The sequence below is a fragment of the Hylaeus volcanicus genome, chromosome 1 (assembly GCF_026283585.1).
Source record: "Hylaeus volcanicus isolate JK05 chromosome 1, UHH_iyHylVolc1.0_haploid, whole genome shotgun sequence".
Classification (NCBI taxonomy): Eukaryota; Metazoa; Arthropoda; class Insecta; order Hymenoptera; family Colletidae; genus Hylaeus; species Hylaeus volcanicus.
The window spans coordinates 12785316-12802987 of NC_071976.1; the positions used below are offsets into that span (position 1 = coordinate 12785316).

At 51.2% G+C, this 17672-nt stretch overlaps 1 protein-coding gene across 2 annotated transcripts in view; it reads right to left on the reverse strand.

Moving 5' to 3' along the window:
* LOC128875692 (uncharacterized) overlaps window positions 1-17672 on the reverse strand; it is a 66208-nt gene that overhangs the window by 1433 nt on the left and 47103 nt on the right. The window contains exons 2-3 of one of the 2 annotated variants that reach the window (XM_054121629.1): window positions 1840-1899; window positions 866-1744 (exon numbers count right to left, since the gene is read on the reverse strand). In XM_054121629.1, the coding sequence (XP_053977604.1) occupies window positions 1677-1744; window positions 1840-1899 (128 nt within the window). In that variant the 3' untranslated portion in view covers window positions 866-1676. Of the gene's footprint in view, window positions 1-865; window positions 1745-1839; window positions 2404-17672 lie in introns of those variants that run through there. The other variant, XM_054121546.1, reaches the window with a different exon arrangement.

Below are 17672 nucleotides of genomic sequence, written 5' to 3' on the forward strand. Positions count from 1 at the left end.
TAAATTTTGATATTTACTAGTGATACTGTCGGAAAGCAGTGTTGAAGGTAATTTTAATTAATTAATATTTACAAGTTAACCTCAGTTTTTAGACAATTGCGTTAGTTGAAAAACCAGTACGTTTAATTTGTAACGAAACATTCGTTACGTGGCCGCGCGGAGACGAGTACGCACGTCGGCCAACAGGTGGCGACCGCGTAACGAGGATTCTCGCGAGCGAAAACACGCGGTCGCTGTTACAGTACCCCCCGACGCGGCCGAGATAATCAGTCTTACCTGGTCTTGTAATCCGAAGATAACTTAATTTTTGCGAGCGCTTGGAGATTGCCCACGCTCAAAAGAATAAGTACAGACTAAGCCTACCAACCCGTCTCCGCCTATTCCTCTTCATCTCTCTCTCGGTTGTACGGAGAGTGCCCGTGATCGAGTGGAGTGTGTAGAGTGATAACCTTCCGACCGTCCTGACTATCTGCGTACCGCGCCTTGGGTGTACGGAGAGTGCCCGTGCCCAAGTGTACAGTAACGCGATTCCGTCGCCGCGTACACTGCACTTCCCCCACACAGGACGTCGCGCGGCCGCCGACTATAGTCGGCATCCGTAACGAAAGGGTTAATAAGTAGTTAGCAATAATCAATCATAGTCATAAGCCGTGTATATATATCGGTACGCCGGGTTCGGGAATTAGGCGGAGAATAAATGTTCGCTGAGTTGCTGTAATAAATATGTTTTATTCTTCAGCTTACGCTGGAGTCATATTTATTACATAACATATTTATTACAGCAACCCAGCGAACATTTATTCTCCGCCTAATTCCCGAACCCGGCGTATCGATTGAGCTCGGCACTTCCACCGAATAACCTGCACAAATTAATGCCGTATCCATATGTTAACACCATCCATATATGGCCAACTGGGTGATTACATCGACCCTGGTATGCATTTTTGTGTGTTTTTTTCTTGTATTTAAGATTATATAAACGTTTCTAAACATTGTCTGAACAAGGAAAAGGTCTTTTTTAGTTTTGATCTATTAATTTATCCTTAAAAGGTAATTTCTTGTCCGTAATTTGAACGTGTGGTGTAACATATGGGTGGTGTAATACATGGATACGACAATTAATATAAAACTTAACATACCACCGGAACATCATGATCACTTCAAATCGCTTACACACGCACAAAATGTAGATGAGTAATAAATTTTGTAATAAATTTATGTTTGTAATTTTGTACGTTATATAGTTAGAAAATGTTTTGAATCGCATAAATTATGTTTCCGAAGTGTTTTAAAGATATGTAAAATAAATTCAGTATTGTTTTTTTTTTCAATTTGCAGCATCTTAAATGATGTTGAATGGACTTGGGCATCTTCAAATTTTATAATGAATCTGGTTGTTAATTTTGAAAGTGGCCTAACTCCATTCTTGATAAGAAAACGCATATTATTCACTTAACAATTGCCACTATTTTAATAGGAACTATAAATTTAACACCCTTAGATACACTCAAGCAGTATGACTCATTAGTATCCTATACGTATATTTTTAAATTCATTGAAACCCAAACCCTTAAATATCTCGATTTGAAGATAAATGGAGTTAGGCCACTTTCAAAATAAACGGCTCATATAACCCCTGAATAAAAACACGTTCATTTAAGTTTTGAAACTTCACTTTATTTCTCGCCCTTTTTCCTTCCAACTGCTACTGCTCTGTTGGAGCGTGTATTCGCTCTCCAGACCTCTGGACAGTTGGCGAACCCACTTTTATTAAAATAATTACTCGGTTTTAGGGAGACCTTCTGTCTCCCAGCTGCCAAATTGCATCTAGTTTCTTACCTTTTGACACTCGCGTCTTGATACACTGGTCCTCCTGTCGAGCTGCTCCGGCAGGTTGATCTGTAACAAGACGTAACAAATTGTGGATAATATTGGACCGGTATGGAGAGCCACACATACAAGTGGGGTACTAGGTTATCTAGAGGCAAAGACCTACCAAAATTTGGAGAAATATAAAGGTATCATCGCAACAGCGGTGTTTACTTATATTACCATTTTGGCAAAGGAGACCAACATAACACCGGCATGGGTACAACGCCGCAAATATCAATTTGCTGCCCTAATTCCCGATATACAATTAGATGCTTACATATCCGACAACATATGCATTCAATTTGCTAGAATGTATAGACCCATCGACTTAAATTGGACTCATATCTATGGTCAATTAGCTATATTATGGAGTCTTCCAGATAGCAGAAGCTATATCCCTGACATGGATAGTCGAGCAGTCTGCCAACAATAATGTAACTAGTATTGCTATCATTGCAGATGTAGTCACAAAAATGACCACATTTGATATAGAGCTACTTATTAGTAAGGGGGTACCTTTGACAAACTTTTCTGATACTCTCACCCAAGCTATGCACCTGCTTCAAAATCCTTTCTGCACTCTAGTTAAACCACAAATTCAAGTAAGGCAGTATGCCGATTTAGCCTTCATATGCACTTCCATAAAAAAAGAGCTAATCAGGGACCAAGCATTTGCAGGATATCGCGGTCAATCGGCTTTGATGGGTTCTCTGGGCGAAGCACAACTTAAGAACCTGGCCAACAAAATTTACTCATTTGCTCAAGAGTATTCTAATTTGCATTCAGATGTACCAGAGCTCTATCGTTTACGTATAGCTCCAGAAGGGACCAACATCGTTGAGATAGGAGGAGAACATTTTAATGTCCCAGCCATTGCAGCCAATCCAAATGATGAGAACAGACAATTGACAGGCCGGAATATTATCCTCAGGAGGGGGCCATCTGAAGCCACTAACTCTTATAGTGGTTGGTGATGCATTCACTGGTGAGAACCCGCAGGCCCTCGACATGTTTATAGAATGGATTGCACGAGCTGCGGTGGCCGAAGTAATTGCAAATAATTGGGCGAGAATTCAAGGATTGAGAGATGAAGCAAAAATTATGACAAGATGGTTCGGGGAACTGGTTGGGAATGGAGCCGCACGAGATAAGAACACGTTCGATGATGTAGTACAAGCACGGACAGAGTTAGTGAGCATAATGAAGGATAATACCCTCAGCGCAATGAATTGAATACCATAATAGCACGGATCTTGAATGCTAGTCGCGAAGCTGTAGACAGACCCATGTCCTCAGAAGAATCAAGAAATGTGGCTGTCACCAATGAAAGAATATCATATCAAACGTACGTCTTTACTTATTCAAGGGTCACATGATTTTGCAAGATCTGTTTGTGCATCCAGCTGCCCAGAACGCCTGGTATGAGTTATCTCAGTTGAACATCGATATGGTAGACTTGCAAGAAATTGATTTTGAAATTGTGGACAATATTGGACCTGTATGGAGAGCCACCCATACAAGTGGGGTACTAGATTTACTTGCTTTATTTTTGAATTCTATACAATTAAGTCGGCTACTCAGTGGATTTTGTCAAGCACGTGCGTCTTGCTACTGGTCAGAGTGTAGGAGGGTGTCAGAGTGGAGAGGGCGCCCTTGGGAGACGCGTAGATCGAGCATAAACGTGTTATAACTTGTTGCATTCTATCGATGCGTCTAGTGTCTATTACGCGTAACATCCTTGTGCTGCAAAAACTCACTCCAAGAGTTATATTTCCAATTGTTTGTTATATTTTTCTTTGAAAAAAGTTGAGTAGAACATTTTTCGTATTCAAAATTGTAAGTGTTCGACAAAAATTTTTATGTAAATTGAAGTAATTCGAAAAATATCATCTAGTTATTGAAATGTGAATAAAACTATATATTTCATGTTTCATTCGTAGAGAAATGGGTCGAAAAGCAGAGCTGTGTGTAGAGACACGAGCAGTTATTGTGGCACTACATGAAGAAGGTTATTCAACGCGAAAAATTGCTTCTAAACGTAATGTTTCTAAAAATACAGTCATGAGAGCGTTATAAAGAAAGAGCGAAACAGGGTGTAATCAGAGTCGTTATTGTTCTGGGAGGCCTAAAACTATGTCAAAACAAGAGGACAAGTTCATCTGTGCTGTAAGTAAGAAAAATCGTTCTCTCACAGCCCCCGAAATTCCCGAACAACTCAACTCTGCGCGCGAAACACCAGTATGTGTTTCAACGGTACAGCGACGTCTACGAAATTATGGCTTGAAAGGATGCGTCTCCGCTAAAAAACCATTACTACGCAAACAAAACAAAGTTAAAAGATTGAATTGAGCTAAAAAAACATAAAGATTGGACAACTGAACAACGGTCTAAAGTCTTGTTCACGGACGAATCAAAATTTGAAATTTTCAACAAACGACGCCGACAATATGTTCGTCGTTTGGTTGACGAACGCATGATTAACCAATGTGTGATCCCCACAGTCAAGCATGGTGGAGGGTCAGTGTTCGTCTGGGGATGCTTTGCTGGGGACATTGTTGGTGACATTGTGAACATTGAGGGTATCATGGACAAAAATGTCTACCACAACATTCTTCAACGGCATGCTTTTCCGCGAGGGAAAAGAATTGTGGGTCACGGATTCGTTTTTCAACAAGATAATGATCCTAAGCACACTTCTAAATTTTTCCGGGATTACATCGCAACCAAAGAGAAACAGAAAGAACTCAAATATATGGAATGGCCTCCTCAGTCGCCGGATTGTAACCCGATCGAGTTGCTATGGGACGAGTTGGACAGACAAGTGAGGAAATTGCAACCAACTAATATAAAACAGCTTTGGACGTTCCTACAGAATTGCTGGAATCAAATAACGGCGGAATCATTGCATAAATTAATTGAAAGGATGCCCAGAATGTGCGCTGCTGTTATGCGAGCAAAAGGCGGATATTTCGAAGAATCAAAGTATAAATAAATACTTGCGGGTTTTTTTGTGAGTTGACATATTTTGTATAAATAATGATTACTTTTTCATAAATATTGATAATAAAAAATAATAAACGAAGAAAACCATGGTTTTTTGAACATTTCATTAACATTGTGAAGTGGACCCAAACTTTTGACCGGTAGTGTATAAAGGTATCATCGCAGCAGCGGTGTTTACTTATATTACCATGTTGGCACAAGAGACCAATTCCAGACGGCGTGATGTGGAATATAACATCTGTCGTTTTATTTTGATGATAAATACATTTTTTTTAAAAGAGAACATGTTAAAAAGACGCCAGACTCCGCGGAATACCGGGAGAGATTTCGTCCGGAAGACGGACATTAAGGTAGGTAAAGTTACCTGCACTCCCGATCCTCCAAACATAACACCTTGTCCATGGAACCAAGTGGTTATCCAAATGGTTGTGAAGGTTGGAGTGACAAACAAGACAGGACTTATCGATTGTACCGACATTTGCCATTGGTTAGGCACTCGGAACGATAAAGCCGACGTTTAACTTACGTATTAAGCTAGTCCGAGCATGGAACATGAGCGGCCGGACAGTCGGCATTCAGCTATACGACTATACGTCGGAGGGCACTTCAAAGACCACGGATATGGATGAACTCGGTGGGTGGATTGACTCAGGCACATCAACCAACCTACCATCGGTTGGGTATAAGTGGCCTATTACCGACTCGCAACATGTTGTGACGGTACAGATATCCAAGGCAACTACCGGCGACGACACTACCGAAGGGAATAGAAAAGTGTGTGTACTACTGGGCAACAGCAGCGACTCGCTGGTGTGGGATCAACGGTGGGGTATACAACGGACGATTTTATGCAAAGGAAAAATACTATATTTAATAAACGATTGGTGTTACAACTCAAGGTTCGGCGCGCTAAACTCGACCGACTCTCTCGGGTCTCGGGGCCGTGTCCTTTTTGTCTTTCCTTCTCGCACGCGCTTGCCGCACACTCACTTCGCGCGCGTCGCAACAATTGCCGGTGAATCAGTCACCACACTGGTATTTCAAGCCCACATAGATTGGCGATACCCGCCAAAGCATAGCAGTGGGTATGAGCTTGATTCCATTTACGCCCTCACTGCTGATTTAGCTAAGCGAACCCGTGAAATAATGGGCGCTAGCCTCAGGGCCGAAAGGCACCTGCATTCAATAAAAGAACAGATGCCGGGTACTATCCTTGGAGCTGCCAAGGTTTTCGTAGTAGATCCACTACTCAAAGAATCTGAGGTGGAAGAAGCTGAATTCGTAAGGGTTAACGGATCAGACTGCGACAGCATAAGTGTTATTGGAACTCCAAAACACGATAACAGTATCAGCAATATTGTTTATGATCAAAAAGATACGTTATCGGAGATCCTCCGTCTACTAAAGGTACAGACGGGTAAAACAGTATCCTCCAATAATGGAGTGTAGAATTACCGAAATGTTAGAGGTCCAGATGGTCCATTGTGACATCGAGACTCTGTCCGGTGTGTTTACCGCAACGCTCGTTACTAGTGCGCTGTTGGTTTCGTTTATACTTGTTCACTTTGTACTTATAGTGTACATTGTTGTAGCCGATCGAAGAAGGTATCGCACACCGCACACGCGCTAACAACCAGGTATACAGTGATACAACATGTATACTTAAAGACGTCGTGTTAGATGGTCAGGTTGACCACGATGCACGATAGTTTCCTCGGAATACCGGAAAGATTCCCAGATGAGCGTTGGGTACATCTCGACGCTGTGTCAAATCGCGTATTGATAGGGCAATTGGTTGCTGCTGATGATCTGCCCGACCGAATTTATGAGCGCGGTCATAGTGTGGACAATGGTTCAATATGAACAGTTTGAACGACGCTAAGCGATCTCTTGATGTGACTGTTCAGGTGCTGCTGGCTATTGCGGCGTGTCCCACACGTGAAATGGGGAAAAATGGTGTGTATAACCGCACCAAGTTTGAGAAATTCACCGGTATGTATGAATTCACGTATTTTGACCGCTGCCGGTTATCGAGTCCCGCCGAGAAGGTCGAGGTCATTGCGACCGCAGCAAGACTGTTCGAACATCGTTTCCAAAGTCGCTTTTGTTCGAATTGCGACGGAATTTGAGCTATCGCGAACGAAGCGAGCACGTGTTGACTAAAACGTAATTCTCGTGATGGTTACCGTTCGTCCCGGTAACCCTCGATAGTACGGCAGCTCGGCAGCATATACCGAATTTTATAGAACATCTAAGCTAAGTTTATGTCTGAGCGATAGTGGTCCTGAAGATGTGCTACGGTTTGTCGTTCAAATAATTGATCTTTGAGAAAGTATTTGCTGCAGAGAAGGGATAATACACTAGCCGTAAAAAAAAACGGGACACTATTTTAAAACGTCATAACTCCGAGAGTTTTCAACCGATCTTCGGGAAACTTCGTAAGGTTTAGTTTTGAAGTGTCCTCTGGGTGTGTGGAAAGTTGCATTGACGAGGGTTGATGACAAAGGGTTAATTCACCCCCCCCCCCCCAAAGGGGTAATGCAGAAAAACGACACTTCAGAAGGATCCAGGGGCGACGGAAGGGGGTGAAAAAATCAAAAAAACCTTTGAAGCGACTCTGTTTGATGCCCCCTACAAAATGCACCCCTTGAAGTCGCTCTCGGACAAACCCACCCCTCACAACCCCTCACCCCCCTTAAAATCCACAATTTTTGGACGACAGTTCCGATTTTGGACTCGATGCATTCTCTGGACTCCCCTGATCCAGGAAATGCCATCACTCATGCCGTGTACCCCATAGCCACCCCTTGAGGGGGTGGAACAGCTCGTGACTTTTCAACCCCCCTCGTAAGGGAGGACTTCCAGACATTAAAGAGCGATGAAATTCACCATGTTTGTTCTCGATACGTTAAAAATGAAAGCCCAACAGATCCCGTTTCGAAAACTGCCCCCTGAGCTAAGCAGGGGTGGTCCAAAGTTAGGGGTGGTTCACCCCAAGTGTAAGGGTTGGAACGATGTTTCGTTGGGTGGAACACATGTGGTACGGTCCAAGGCATTGGAGTGACACGGTTTTGATGTCCTTTTCCCTCGTGAATAGCATTCAAATACGAAAATATTGTTTCTTTTGGAAAACTCACCTCCCGTGTTCAGACCCGTCTGTGGGGTGAACGAGTAACTCCATGTCAACGTCGTTCGCGGATTTGGACGCGCAAATGCTTTATTAACAGGTCCCCAAACATTCAGATTTTTTGAAAAGCGTTCCGTTTTTCTGCATTACCCCTTTAGGGGGGGGGGGGGTGAATTAACCGTTTCTCATCAACCCTCGTCAAATCAAAAAAAAATTGAGATCAAATATTATTATATTAAGTGAAAAGTAGTAGTGGAAAATTGTTTTTTAAGAATTTAATAGAGAAAGGTCAGTCAGACCTGATTTAATAGGACCGAAACATTCTTTCTTCTCCAATTGTTATAACTAGTTCAACTAGTAAATATATGTATAAAAAGTGTGTACAATGGAAGGCGCCTACGAAGGTATGTACATTTTCTTTTATAGTTATTGAAAATAGATTTATTTTTTCTATCAATGTTCAATGACTAAAGTGACTTTTATCTATTACGAAGATCCAAATCTTTAAATAAATATATAGACAAAACGATAAAAAATATCCTGAGTTCTCAACATATTTGGATATGTTATTTGTTATATTTTAAGAAATTTATAAATTTTTTTCCAAATAATTGCAACGTTTCAGTTTACATATGTTTTAATAAGCAACCGTATGTTTGGTGTAGGGTCACAATTGAAACTTAAAAATTCTGATTTACTTGATGTATGGATTTCAAACTGCTCGAGCAACCGATAATTTCGACTCTTCGGACGTCGGCTGCGGTTGCTCGAACTCTAAACACATCGCCTTTAAATCGCTAGACGATATATACCGAGTCGCTATATACCGAGACGGTATATACCTGTCGCTCTTCGTCGCTCCACTGGCCAACGGAGCGCCAGAGGAGCTGGGGGGAGAGGCGGGCAACGCCGAACGAATTTCCAGAAGATTCCAAGAATCGGGAATCTCCGTGCGAGCGCCCGACTAATCAGTTTGTTGTAAGCCACGCTAACGCGCAGTACGCTCGCTCTACGCTTTATCGAATCTTTTAATCGAACCACGCGACTTCGGTCTTTTTCTCCGCTTTTCGGTGCTTTGAACCGGCGCGCTTCGGGAGCGAAAACTCTACCTTTCTATTTTCTACTATTCGGCTTTTGAGTATATATATGTAAATAAAAATAGTTAATAAGCGGTGTAGATATATACTTTTGTGGTGTAGGAACTTTAACTTTTATTCTGTGAACATTCTCGCGTACGCGAACAAAGCTTCGGGAGCATATCGGCAGCTCTGCTTTCGTGCGTTTAATCGAATCCAAACTCAACCCAAAAAAGGGCGAGTTTGCTCGAACATTGGTCCATCGCTAAACGAACTCTTTCGCGCCGGGAAGAAATAGTTTGCGTATGCACGTGCTTTCGGTGAACATTGAAGAGCTCCTGCATGTCGTCTCCTTCGAGAGAACTCCACCACATCGAAAGACGACCTTCACCGCACAAGGAGGAGAACATATAATCATCTTTTAAAAACGGCAACATGGACATCATTAAAGCAAGATTATATTCTTTATGTGACATTCGTCTCATCTACGCTTTCACTGAAAACAATATTTGGTTGAACATTAAAATTGTAGTATTTGCAACCCTTGCTGTAGCAGGTCATCTTACAGGATCGCGGCCTCGGCAGCAGCCGATGGAATCTGGGCCGTCGAAGAGCGCCACTAGAGTGCCGCAGAAACCGGCGGCTGTGACCGGGGCCGCGAAACCGGCTGGCGGGTGCAATAGCACCCCAGCCGCGGCTGCTCCTACTGTGCAGCAGAAGTGGGCAAAAGTGGTAGGGCGCAGGGCCAAAAAGGCCGTTACCAATAATAAGGCCGCTGCACCCTCCACTAAGGGAAGAAAACCGCCCGGTGCTGGAGCAAAGCAGGCCCCGAAGAAGGGAAAGATCGCGCTCCTACCCCGACCGCCGCGTACTGCGGCCGTCACGGTGACGGTCCTGGCGGACGGGGGGGTTACGTGTGCGCAGGCGATGTCGATGGCTAGATTGAAGATCGACCTAGCCGGTATCGGCATCGCAGCGCTGCGTCCCAGAAGGGTCGTCACCGGGGCCCTGGTCCTGGAGGTGCCGGGCGCCGACGGGGCGTCGAAGGCAGATGCCCTCGCCGCCAAAATGACGGAGGTGCTGGCCGGAACCGGGGTGCGTGTCGCGAGGCCCACGAAGAGGGCGGATCTTAAGATCCGGGGCCTCATCGACTCCGTCACCCAGGAGGAGGTGGCCAGAGCCATCGCGTTAGCCGGTGGATGCTCTGAGGAGGAAGTGAAGACCGGAGATATCCGGAACGCACCCTCAGGGCTAGGGACGATTTGGGTCCAGTGCCCGGCGGCCGCTACCAGGAAACTGGCGGTTGCCGGCAAGATGGCGGTGCGCTGGACCCAGGCTGGCGTGGAAGCCCTTGCAGCGCGCCCCCTGCAGTGCTACCGCTGCCTTGAGGTGGGGCACACGAGGCAGCGCTGCACAGCCACTGACGACAGGTCCGATCGCTGCTATAATTGTGTAGGTGCAGACAACAAAGCGGCGGCTTGCTCAGCTGCTCCAAAGTGTCCGGTCTGTACGGACACTGGGAGGCCAGCCGGGCACAGATTGGGTAGCCAGACTTGCTCCGCTACCCAAAACAAGGCAGGGACAAGGAAGAGCGCTGGGCCAAAGCAGCAGGCCCAGCGGCTGCGAGGGCGACGCCAGCCGTCACCCCTAAGGGGAAGCAGTCGGTCCCGAAGGGACCTGGGGTGGCTCCAGTGGTTGCCGATCTTACGGCGGCCATGGAGTCCACCCAGAAAGCTTTTATGATGGGTCCCTCGGGGCCCATTATACAAGTAAACCTCAACCACTCGGCCAGGGCTCAGGATCTGTTGATGCAGAACCTGGTCGAGTGGGATGCCGGGTTGGCTGTGGTGGCGGAGCCATATAGGGTCCCCAATCTGGGTGGGGGACCAGCTGGGCTCCGCCGCCGTTGTATGGAGTGGAAGGCCAGGGTCCCCACCGCTTTCTATTATAGAACGCGGTCGGGGATTCCTGGCGGTGAGTTGGCGGGACCTCGCGGTTGTGACTATTTACGCGCCGCCGAACTAGCCTCTTGCGGTTTTTGAAAGGTACCTGGACGGGGTTGGGAGATGCATCTCCCGCTGCCTTCCCCGTCCGGTACTTGTCCTGGGGGATTTTAACTCTAAGTCTCAGGCTTGGGGTACCCCCGGAACAGACGCAAGGGGCCGAGAAGTGCTCGACTGTGCGGCCGGACTGGAGCTTCGTCTGTTAAATACGGGCTCCGTCGATACGTGCGTGCGGTGGAATGGGGGTCCATTGTGGACCTCTCGTGGGCTACCTCCGCAGCCGCGCACCATATCTCGAGGTGGAGAGTGGCGGCGGGGGCCGAATCGTTATCTGACCATAGATACGTGGTCATCGGCCTCTCCGCCGGCAGAAATGCACAACCTCGACGGCGCCCAGGCAAGGCCACCACTGCGATGGGCATTGAAGAAGTTGGATGAGGACGCCCTAATGGCGGCAGCCCACGTCGTGGCCTGGCCAGGACATACGGCCGGGCTTGTCGACGGGCAGGTGGAAACCCAACGGCTTCGGGGCGCAATGACGGCGATATGCGACGCCGCTATGCCCCGGGCCAGGGTCCACCCGAGGAAGGCGGTGTTCTGGTGGTTGCGCGAGATTGCGAATATTCGCACTGAGTGGATCCGCGCGCTACGCCAGTACTCCCGCACCCGTCGACGACGACAAGTTGATGAGGAGTGGGTTCTCCAGCTGTACAGGACCTAACGTGAGAAGGTAGCGGCCCTGCAGCTAGCCATCAAAGGGGCCAAGGCCCAGGCGTGGAATAATCTCCTCGGCTCTCTGGATAGAGATCCTTTAGGGCGCCTATACAAACTGGTGATGGGACGGCTTCAGCCGTGGGCGCCCCCGGTCACAGAGAGCCTTGACCCCCAATTCCTCGGGCGGGTCGTGGCCACGCTTCCCCCCCCCCCCCCCCTGGTGGGGAGGCGGCCCGACCAGTGCCCGGGACAGAGAGCCGCGATATCGAGCGGCCTTCCGGTGTGGGGGTCACGGATGGCTGCGGTTATCCGTTGGCTCCGGGGCAAGAACATCGCCCCTGGGCCTGATGGAATACCCGGCCGAGCTTGGACCTTGGCCCTGGGCGTCCTCTTCGGCAGGGTGAGGAGGTTGCTCACCTCCTGTCTGGAGTCGGGGGAGTTCCCCCGACTATGGAAGAGTGGGCGGATGGTCCTCTTGAGAAAGGACGGAAGGCCCGCGGAGTCTCCCTCCGCGTGCCGGCCAATATGTTTCCTGGACGAGGCGGGAAAGATGCTGGAACGCATCGTCGCTTCCTGCCTCTCCAGCCACCTGTCGCGCGTTGGTCCCGATCTGGCTGACTGCCAGTTTGGCTTCCGGGAGGGTCGGTCAACCGTGGATGCTATCAAGCGTTTGTGGTCCCTCTCGGACAACACAGTCACTCGGGGCGGGGTGTGCATTGCGATATCCTTGGATATCGTCAACGCATTTAACACCCTGCCCTGGGCAACTATAAGGGAGGCACTTATATACCACCAAGTGCCTCCCAATCTAAGGCAGGTGATTGGGAACTATCTACGCCACAGGTGGATGGAGTACCCAGGCTGGTACGGAGTTGAGCGGAGAGAAGTGGAGCGTGGGGTCCCACAGGGCTCAGTTTTGGGCCCGTTGTTGTGGGACCTCGGTTACGACACGGTCTTGCGGGCACCGCTCCCTAACGGCGCCGGTCTCGTCTGCTTCGCAGACGATACGTTAGTGGTCGCCGTCGGGAGCACGTTCGAGAGGACTATCCGCCTAGCAGAAGTGGCAGTGGCGGCTGTCGTCGCTAGGATCCATGGACTTGGGCTATGAGTGGCCCCCGAGAAGACCGAGGCCATCTGGTTTCATGATGGCCCTCGGTGTCGGCCGCTCGAAAGGTTGTGGGTCTGAGTGGGTGGTGCCTGCGTCGAGGTCGGGAAACGGATGAAATATCTGGGACTCGTCCTCGACAGCCACTGGAGTTTCGAGGCACACTTCGACCCCCTGGTCCCCCGGGTGGAAAGGACGGCGGCCGCGCTTGGACGCCTACTGCCCAACATCAGTGGGCCTGGGGATCGGGTGCCCCGCTTCTACATGGGAGTGGTGCGGTCCATGCTGCTGTATGGGGCCCCTGTCGGGGCCCCGGACGCGATGGCAAGCCGGCGCATAAAGCAATTACTGCACCGGCTTGAGAGGTGGATAGCCATCAGGGTCATCCGCGGATACCGCACCATATCCTATATGGCGGCGCAGGCTCTGTCGGGGGAAAGTCCCTTTGAACTTCATGCGGCTCCACGCGCGTCAGTCTACGCCCGCGTGCCGGCTACCCGCCTGGTTCGGGGAACGCGCCGCAGCCAGAGACGGTCGAGGTGTTCGAACGTCAGGCCTGGCGACTCGCGTTCGCAAAGTGGCGTTTGGAGTTAAGCTCCCACGCCAGCAAGCGCGTCCCCAGGGCTCTCCTGTCGTACTTCAAAAGATGGCGGGAGAGGGACTTTGGTAGGCTCACCTACTGAGCGATGCAGGTATTCACCGGGCATGGTTGTTTCGGCGTCTACCTGCGTCGCATAGGACGGGAAGCGACGACAGCCTGTCACCACTGCCACGAGAAGGAGGACTCGGCGCAGCATACGCTTGAGGAATGCCCCGCCTTTTCAGCGCCGCGCCGAGTACTAAGGGCCTAAATCGGGCATGACCTCTCGCTCCGAGCAGTGGTTGGGACTATGCTATGAGCGAGAGGATCTGGAGGGCGGCGGTCTCCTTTTGGGAAGAGGTTATCTTGCAGAAGGAGGCCGCAGAGCGGGATCAGGAGACTACCGATACCGCTCGACGGATCCGGGGGCGGCGGCGACCTGGCAGGATGGTGGCTGGCGGTGCGGACGGTTAGAATGACCTCCGCCGCCAGCTTCCCACCGAGGAGGTATAGTGGAGCGAGAGGGGAGCAGAAAGTTAAAAGTTGTCCCCCTGGTGGCCGCGGAACCTGAGGCGGGGGCCCTGGGTTCACTTTCATGCGGCCGCCGGTATGTAGTGGTGCGGGGCGCGGCTTCCCTGCACTGCTGTTGAGGAGGTTTAGGGAGGACAGGATATTTTGCACCCCCTCGGGACGCGGCTGGCCATCAAGGCATAGATGGCCGGCCGAGGCTAGGGGGAGCCACAGAAGGAATCTGTAAGAATTACCTGTGGCTTCCCCCGACACGCCGAGTGTTGAAGAGCGTCCGAAGGTCGCCGTGGAAATTTTAGCGGGTCGAACCTTGCACTACCCGCCTGGTTGCTCCACCGGGCATCAGACAGGTGTCTGGATAGCAGATTTCCTCCGCGTAAAAAAAAAAACAAAAAAAAGGTTATCTTACAGGTTGTTGGGTAGGAAATATGTCTAACCCGCGTGCTCTGGCTGATTTGCGTGGGAAGGTGTAGGGTGGATCTTTGAAAGCTCCGACTACTATGTTGGATGATGTCAAGGAAGAGATGCGACGATTGCGCATCACACTGGAGTCATTAGCAGATGAGATGAAAGGGTATCGTATGAACTATCCTCCATCTTATGGAAACCATTACCAACCTACAGCACCTAATGCTATAGGATATACAGATTCTCCTCATCTCAAATTTCCCTTACCTGAAACCCGTTTTCAGTGAAGGACTTGACGTGTCCATGATGCCACACGTTACAATATATCTGCCTCGGAATATATAGTACATCAATGTAGAATTAACAGGTGAAAGACAGTTAGATAGTTAAAAAAAAAAAAAAAACTATCTTGTTACACTGAGCTTTTACTTTGCAACTGCATTGATCACACGTGCTAACAGAACATAGGGGGAAATCGGGTGAATAAACTAGTCTGATAGACAGAATACTATAGCCTTTCTACAAGATCAAATATGGCTGGAGCAATCGGACTAGGAAAGCGGATGTTACAGGCAAGGCGGTATAAAGTACCTGCTGTCATCTCGAACATGAGACAAATCTTATCAGCAGGTGGGGGACATCTAAAACCTTTTACATTAATTGCCTCAGGTGATGCACTAGATAGTGCTGACAGAAGTGGTTATGATATGTTTGTGGAATGGATAGCTCGAGCCGCCATAGCAGAAATAGTAGCTCACAACTGGGGTCGTATGCAAAATATCACTGATGAGTCAAAAATCAACGCTCGCTGGTTTGGGGATATAGTTGGTATAAGTGCAGCTGCTGGGTGGGAGCATGAGGCTGGGCGCACGCTTTCCTGGCACTGGGGCAGTTGGTTGAGGTCACCATGCCTCTTCCACAAACCTCCAGGTCGGGTCAAAAACCACGACCTAGCTGATATTCCCTTACACCAGGGTGGCGCTTCGGCGTCCTCCTGGGCGGGGAATTTCGGCGAAGTCGGCGGCCTGCGTCCGGTCAAGTCCACTCACCGCACCTCCTCGTGGTGCTCCTGGGTCTCCGCTTCAGGAGTCGGCGCTCGCTTGCGAGAACCGACTTGCTGGATGCGGAGGGCGAACGCGGTGAGCTGGCATCTGGCGGATCCTCTGTTGACGACATGGCAAGTTTGGAGGCATGGGTACGGCGCCCACCCGCAATGGGGTGCTTTGAAAATGAGCATGGACAACCGAGGATTAAGCGTTTACGGTGCAGAGGGCGTCGGATCCCTCAGTACCGGCGCGGTGAGGAGTAGTCGACCAGGCTCCCCCGCGTCGTTATCTTACGACTGGGAGAACCCCGGGGTGGGCCACCAGGCCCCCGGGTTCAGCAATGCGCCTGGTGAAGTGACGTCTGTAGCGGGGACCTCCTTCGCTGCGGCGTCTTCCGGCGTCAGGGTGCGCGAGGACGTGCTTCTCGCGCAGCCCGTCGTCCGGTTGGAGAGGGTGGAGGGGCGGGAGCTCCGCTCCGGCCGCCTCCTGGCGGCTGCAGCCGCGTCCGGCACCGGCGCTGACTCCGACGGGTCAGACAGCTCGGTGTGGTCGGCGCGCTCCTTGCAGTCGCCGCTAAGGAGGAAGCGAGGTCGACCCCCTACTGCTGGGGATTGTGTCGGCCTCGCCGACGCTAAGCGAAAGCCTAGCGAGAGGGAGCAGCGCCTGGCGATGGACGTCGCGGACCATTTAGTGTCCTCCGTCCGGATCTCCAGGTCCTGCAAGCCCCTCAAGGGCGAAGAGGAGCTGGCGGCGGAGATGCGCCACGCGCCGACCGCCGAACTGGGCTCACGGATTTTCGAGAGCTCGGAGGCGGTCCTGAGGGTTGCGAAATGCTCCAACAACCTTCAGGGGCCGATGGTGCGCCAGCTGCGGATTGCAGCGGCCACCATCAGACACGCTGCAGTCGAGCAGGCGAAGCGTGTCAAGACCTCGGCCCGGGAGGTGGAGCTGGAGCGGACTGTCGCCGAGCTCAGGGCCCGCGTGACGGAGCTGGAAGCCCGGCTTGCGCGGGGCCCGGTCGCGCCTGCCGCTGTGCCGTCGGTGCCGCCGCCCGTCGATCCGGCGGTATCGGTGCCGGTGCCCCCCTCGCGGCGTTCGAGTGGCTGCTGGACGGGATCCGGGACTCATTGTCCCGCTCTCCAGTAGCCCGAACGCTCGTGCTGGGCGACTTCAACGCCAAGTCCACGGCGTGGGGTGGCCCGGCAACGGACGCGAGGGGTCGGGCGGTGCTGGAGTGGGCGGCGAGTGCGGACCTCCGGCTGCTTAACCGGGGGTCCGTGAGCACGTGCGTGCGGTGGCAGGGCGAGTCAATCGTCGACTTGTCGTGGGCGACGCCTGCCGCCTCGCGTCTCGTGTCGGGATGGGGGGTAGCGGAGGAGGTGGAGCCCCTTAGTGACCACCTCTACATCCTTATGGATGTCTCCGCTGCCCCTCAGTACCATCCCGCTCGGGGACCCGCGCCGGGCCGACCGCCGCGCAGATGGGCGCTGAAGCGCTTGGAGAAGGACGCCCTGATGGCGGCCGCCCTCGCCGCGTCCAGGCCGGATGCCCCGGCTGGACCGGTCGCGGACGTCGATCGGGAAGCTGACTGGTTTCGGGAGTCATTGACGGCAGCGTGCGACGCCGCCATGCCCCGAGCCAAGAAGCTACCGAGGCGGGCCGCATACTGGTGGAGCGACGAGATTGCCGCGTTACGTGCTACATGCAGCGCGGCGCGACGTCGCTTCACGAGGGCCCGCCGGAGACGGAACCGCGACCCGGCGAGGGAGGCGGCGCTGTATGAGGTCTACCGAGAGGCCACGGTGGACCTCCAGCGCGCCATCAGGAGGGCCAAGGCGAGCGCCTGGGGAGAGCTCCTCGGGACTCTGGACAAGGATCCATGGGGGCGGCCCTACCGCATTGTGCTGGGCCGCATGCGCCCAGCCGCCCCCCCCCTGTCACGGAGTCCCTCGACCCCCCCGTTCTGGAGCGTGTCGTGGATACCCTCTTTCCGGTAGATCCGGAGGAGGGTCCGCGGCCGCTCCTGCCGGCGGAGGCCAGTAACTGGTCTGCCGGCCTGGGGGTCACCGAGGGGGAGCTCGGGATGGCCGTCGGGCGAATGGTGGCCAGGAATACGGCACCAGGGCCCGACGGCATCCCTGGGCGGGCTCTCGCTGTGGCGCTGCGCGTCCTGGGTCCCCGGCTCAGGCGGCTGTTCGACGGCTGCCTAG